The sequence below is a fragment of the Camellia sinensis genome, chromosome 15, assembly GCF_055761805.1.
Source record: "Camellia sinensis isolate YWXY chromosome 15, ASM5576180v1, whole genome shotgun sequence".
Taxonomy (NCBI): domain Eukaryota; kingdom Viridiplantae; phylum Streptophyta; class Magnoliopsida; order Ericales; family Theaceae; genus Camellia; species Camellia sinensis.
The window spans coordinates 53593685-53599952 of NC_138975.1; the positions used below are offsets into that span (position 1 = coordinate 53593685).

General features: G+C 35.5%; 1 protein-coding gene across 1 annotated transcript; it reads right to left on the minus strand.

Annotated features, from left to right (window-relative positions):
• Positions 1-1672: 1672 nt before the first annotated feature.
• LOC114279011 (Pentatricopeptide repeat (PPR) superfamily protein) lies at positions 1673-5941 on the minus strand. Its single transcript, XM_028221158.2, has 2 exons — positions 2513-5941; positions 1673-1950 (listed from the first exon to the last, which is right to left on the minus strand). Exon 1 carries the CDS (start codon positions 5747-5749, stop codon positions 2726-2728), a length of 3024 nt encoding a protein of 1007 aa, XP_028076959.2. The 5' UTR covers positions 5750-5941; the 3' UTR covers positions 1673-1950; positions 2513-2725.
• Positions 5942-6268: the final 327 nt, after the last annotated feature.

Sequence of the window (6268 nt, forward strand, 5' to 3'; positions counted from 1 at the left end):
ATTACATTATCACCTTCTAACCCAAAACAAAGACAACAGGAAAAAAAAATTTATTTACATGAAAACGGTTTTAGTAAAGCCAAAACAAATTTCTGAATAACACATTCTAACCCAAAACAAAGACAAGAAAAATAAAATAAAAAATAAAAAACTTCACATGAAAATGGCTTTAATAAAGCGAAAAGAAATTTATGAATTACCTTATCACTTTCTAACCCAAAACAAAGACAAAAGAAAAAAAATATATATTTAAATGAAAACGGCTTTATTAAAGCCCAAACAAATTACTGAATAACACCTTCTAACCCAAAACAAAGAAAAAATAAAATAAAATAAAAATTTACATCAAAACGGTTTTACTAAAGCTCAAAAAATTTATGAATTACATTATTACCTTCTAACCCAAAACAAACACAAGAAAAAACTAAATAAATTTACTTTAGTCAAGCCAAAAAAAATGCTGAATTACACATTCTAACCCAAAATAAAGACAAAAGAAAAGAAAAAAAAATTAACATGAGAACGATTTTAGTAAAACAATTGTAACCTAAAAAATTATTCTGAAATACATTATCACCAAAACAATGACAACAGAAACAAAAAAAAAAACCAAAAAAAAAAAAATTACGCTAAAAGCGTGGTTCATAATCACGATTTCAGAAGAAAATAGTTTTCGCCAAAAAAGCGTGGTTCGAAAGAGCGAGTTCAGAAGAAAAATGTTTTTTGATAAAATCGTGGTTAGGAAAAGCGAGTTCAGAAAAAAATATATTTTTTGATAAAATCGTAGTTATAAACAGCGAATTCAGAACAAAATTTTTTTTGGATAAAATCGTGGTTTGTAACAGCGAGTTCAAAGGGAAAAAAAATTAATTAAAAGCGCGTTTTGTAACCGCGATTTATTAATCAAAAGCGTGTTTTGTAACCACGATTTTAAGATTTCCCCACTCTCACGCGGGATAGGCGGAAATATGTTGAAATCGCGATTATGAATTGCGAGTTAGCTTATTTTAGGAATTCTTTAAAAACTAGGCTTAGTTTGAGAATTGACTTACTATTTTGACTTATTTAGGGGAATGCCCCATGAATTTACTTCCGGTTTGAAAACTTTCTAACTTTGTGCTAGCAATTTCATGCTACTTAAAACTGCCAATAAAAGGATTGTACGCGGCCAATTCCCTACTAACTATAAACATAACTTCTTTTTATTGACAATTAAAGGAAGATTCTTAATAATAAGGAAAAATAATGATAAAAAAAGTACAAAAGACTGGCAAACAAGAAGTCTGCCAAAATAAACAAAGAAAAGAAGGGAGCATAAACTTATTGAGATCACAAGTTACAAATCACACACCGCCCTCCAATCCCTAAAAATAAAAAAAAGTGGGATGGGATCCCCTTTTAAACCTTAGTTGGCAAATGCATTGGTTTGAAAGTTTGAGCATCAACCTCAAAAAAGTTTTTTAAAACAATAACAATAAATGAAAAATAAATAAGAAAGAAAAGAAAAGAAAAGAAAAGAAAAAAACAAACAAAGAAAGGAAAATAAAAATAGTAGCAGTAGTAAATAAACTACATAAGAATCATAAACCATAGGTCTTCGGAGCAACAATAATAGATAGAGAGACTAAACTGCACGTGAAGTTGAGGAGTGAGGACATGAATGGTCTCCACATGAAAGGAAAACTTCAAATAGGGTTTCATCTTTCATATAAAGAAAATAATTTTCATATAACAGAACTGTCAGACAAATTACATCCAAAAAATGTCGACTACATCAAAAGGAAAAAGATATACGGGTAAGAGGAGTTACTTTCAATACAAACAATGTAGTAAGGCTCAGGTATAACCCTTGCGATTACCTGTTACCTTACCTCTTTTCAAGCTCCAACGTGCCACAAAGAGGAATGAAGCTTCTATTGGTGCAGTGAGAGGCAAAATGAATGCAGCAATCTGTCAGACGAATTGGCATCAGTTCTAGGCCATAAAGATTACTTATCTAGTAAACATCTAAGGACATATCCAATGAAAATGGAATAATTCTAATGTGCCATGCAATGTATTTTAAAGCAATTTCATCCTAAATAGTGAAGCTACTACAGTAATGGAGATTCCATTAATCTTTGGAATATGAGCAAAACATAGTCATCTCAAAAGCTCTTTTTTTTTTTGGTTGATAAATAGTCATCTCAAATGTTAGTCTTCCATTAATCTTTTTCCACCAACAGTAAGGTTGTGTTCAATCAATGTTTGGATCATTCAAAGTTTTTCATATGAATTCAGGTACGTTGTCTACTGTTATGTACTTTTTGTATGAGATTACTTAGGAGAATCATGACATCTTGGGATTACAAAGGTTTTTGTATGTATAACACCGTTAAAATATTTAGAGCTACTAAAGGAATGCAGATTCCATTGATCGTCGTAATATGAGCAAAACATAGTCATCTCAAATGCTACAATAAGCAACATGAAAATGGTATGATAAAGAAAATGCAGAATAAGTTTTAGTTACCTTGCTTTTGATTGACCTGCCACTGAAGTTGGAAGCATTCACAAATTTAAATTGAAAAATGCGGCTATGCGAAGCCTAGACCGTGGCTGCCACATTTACTTGATAAACCCAATTTTTTCGCTCTAGCAAATTGTTCAGATCAGCATCAGTAATTGATTTCATGAACCTACAGATACCCAAGAACATGAAAGAGCAGCAAACACTCATTTTCTTTTAATGCTGATTGCCTTGAGAGATATCATCTTTCTGATATTCATTCGAAAAGTCACTTAAACTTGTGGAATCTGGAATCCATTTAAATCTCACCATACTTTCCAAAACCCTAGTTGCCTTGTCCTCGCACCCTGCTTCATTCAACCCTCGGACTACATTGCTGCACGTAGCAAGACTTGGCGTAAAGCCTTGACTTCCCATTTTTTCAAGTAATGCCAATGCATTGGAGAAATCTCCCTTTTGCATCACACCCTTGTCCAATAGTTCATTCCAAAGCTTAAATGCTTTCTCCGTATTACCTTCTTCATAGTAAGCATCGACTATCATGTTGTAGGCTACTTCGTCAGGCTCAATACCCTTTGCCACCAACTCCTCAAAAAGTGAAAACATCTTTGATCTGTCTCCTATTCTGCTGTAACCATGTAAAAGCGAAGTATACGTTACAATAGTGGGCATCAGATTCCTCTTTTGCATCTCTAAGAAAAGCTCTTCTGCAGCTTCCATCATCCCTGCCTTGCAGAGATAATCGATTAAAATAGTAAAGGTGACATGATCGGGGATGACTTGCTTATCGACCATTTCATTCACCAACTGGTTTGCTTCATTCAATTTCCCAGACTTGCAAAACCCATCAATCAAAGTGTTGAAAGTAATCGTCGAAGCAAACCCTTTTTGCATCATTTCTTGATATAAGGAAAAGGCCTTCTCTGTATTACCTTCTTTGCAGCACCCGCTGACAAGGGCATTGTAAACAAAAGAATCTGGTGGAATCCCCTTTAATGGCATCTCATCAAGTAACCGAAATGCCTCTGCTACATTTCCGGATTTGCAGTATCCATCTATTATTGTAGCATAAGTCACACCATTGAGTGCCAAACCCTTTTCAGAGATACCATCAAACAGTTCCTTAGCTCTTTCCATGTCGCCCGACTTGCAAAGTCCATTGATCAATGCATTATAAGTAAAAATATTTGGATTAATACCTTTTTGACACATCTCATCGTGAAGTTTGAAAGCCTCTATTATGTCACCTTGCTTACAGAAACCGGAAATGAGAGAGCTGTAGGTGTAAACATCAGGAATCAGACCCTTTTCACAGAGTTCCGCAAAAACATGCATAGCCTCCTGCAATTTTCCATTCCTCAAGAGGCCATTGATAAGAACACTGTATGTCTGCACATCTGCAAGCACTCCTTGTCCAAGCATTGATCTGAATATCAATAAGGCTCCTTCTGTATCCCCCACTTTGCAATACCCATCAATCAAAGCTGTATAAACAACACCATTTGGAGCGATACTATAGCCAATCATCTCTCTGAAATACGCATCTGCGACTAACATTTCCCCCACCATACTATATCCAGAAATGAAAGCCCCATAAGTATACACATCTGGTTTTAATCTCCTTTCCACCATTTCGATCATGTAAGTCCTTGCTTCTTCCATCCTTTTTGCTCTACAGAGGCCAATTATGAGAGAATTGTAGCAGAAAACATCAGGAAGAATCCCTTTCTCCTTCATCCTAGAAAAAATCTCTATTGCCTCTTCAATTTTACCTCCTTGGACATGACCCTTTATAAGAGTTGTGTAGATAACAACATTCGGTTTCAAACCTCCCTCGGTCATCTTCTCCAAAACAAAATTAGCCTGCTGAAGATCTCCAGAACGGCATAGCCCATTAATTATTGCACTGCAACTGTACACTGTAGGCTGCAAGTTTCTCTCCTTCATCTCAACCAGCAATCCATAAGCCTTAACCATGTTATTTTCTCGACTATATCCCTCGATTAAAGATGTATAAGTTTGAGTATCAGGTTTTATGCCCATTGCAATTATCTCACCTAAAAGATCTTTGGCCTTCTCCGTCTGACCAACCTTACAAAGCCCATTAATGATTACATTGCAAGTTATAATATTTAACTTTTTCCCACGAGCAACTATCTCGTCCTTGATTCTAAAAGCCTCTTCCACATCTCCTTCTTTCATGAACCCGTCAATCAAAGCAGTATAGACAACGTGGTCAGAATTCAGACCAACATTGGACATTTCTCCTAGTATAAATTTTGCCTCTCTTGATCTCTTCTGTTTGCAAAAACCGTCAATTAGTATGGAGTAAGTATAACCATCAGGGGCCAATCCCTTCTCAGTCATCGACTTCTTTAGCTCTAACGCTTCATCAACAAGTCCAGCCTTGCAAAGCCCTCCAATAGTCACATTGTATGTAACCAAATTAGGACTACAACCCTTCTCTTCCATTTCCAAAAGGACCCTTTGGCCCTCCCTAACATTCCCAACCTTACAATGAGCACTAATCAAACTGGTAAGAGTATATACATCAGGATTAATCTTAGCCTCTAACATTGCATAATAAACACTCCAAAAAAGCTCCATTCTATTGCACTTCAATAGGTCCTTCAACAGAGAATTACAACACACTAAACTAGGCAAAAATTCACAATTTTTGGCAGCTAAGAACAATGAAGCAGCTTCATGCAACATACCCTTCTTCTTATAAGCATTGATCAAAACATCAAAAACCACATGAATAGATTGAGAGCTGTTAAACTCTCTACAACAACTAACAATTGAATCCAAAACCGCCGAAACAGGGCAACAAATTTCGATCATTCGCTCTAAAACCCAGTTTGCATATGCGAATTGATTGGAATTACAGAGCACAATAGCAAGAATTGAGAAAGAATTCAAGTTTTGAGGGGTACCCATTTGATGAGAAGACCAGTTGAAGAATCCGAGGAGGCGTTTGGGGTCACCCGCCATGTTTTGGTGAAGAACTGATCGAATCACATCTGGGTTTAGCTTCTGGGGAAGATAGGATGATTCCAAGAGAAATTGCCAGTTGTTGTGGGTGAGGATTGAAGTGATTTGTCGAACTGTGTCCTCATTTTCTTTGGAGATTTGGGAACTGTGGAAGAAGTGATTGGATTTGAGAGAAACAAGTCTCGTTTTTGAAATCAGATATCGATCTGTATATTTGATGAACTTTTGTGAAAACAAGGCCCTCATTGTCAGTTTTTGCTGTTATGTATCAGTTTCTGGATCATGAGAGAGAGAGAGAGAGAGAGAGAGAGAGAGACTATGGCGAGTTTTGCCTTAGCAGAGAAACGATGGCAACCTTGGGGATGAGTTGTGACCCTGTTCTAACTCTTGCGACTGACTCTCTCTGTTGGGTTATTCGTTGTAATTTCTCTCGCTTATACACTCAATGGAAATTTTAAAAAAAAAAATTTGTCATAAAATAAAAATACAATAGGAAAATATTTAAGACTTACAATTTTTTTCATAATTATATTTATAATGATGTGGTATCATATATATTAATTTTTGATTTGTTATACATCTAATGTGTGGACCCAATTCCATTACCAAATCATTGTCGGTGGATTGATGAGTCACTCAAATTTTATTTTATTTTTTATTTATTTATTTATTTATTGACAAAGGGCTACACCCTTTCTCTAGAGAGACCTAGCATATCAGTCACCAAAAGACTCCAAATTTCTGGTTGGAGGTCTACCGATTGTT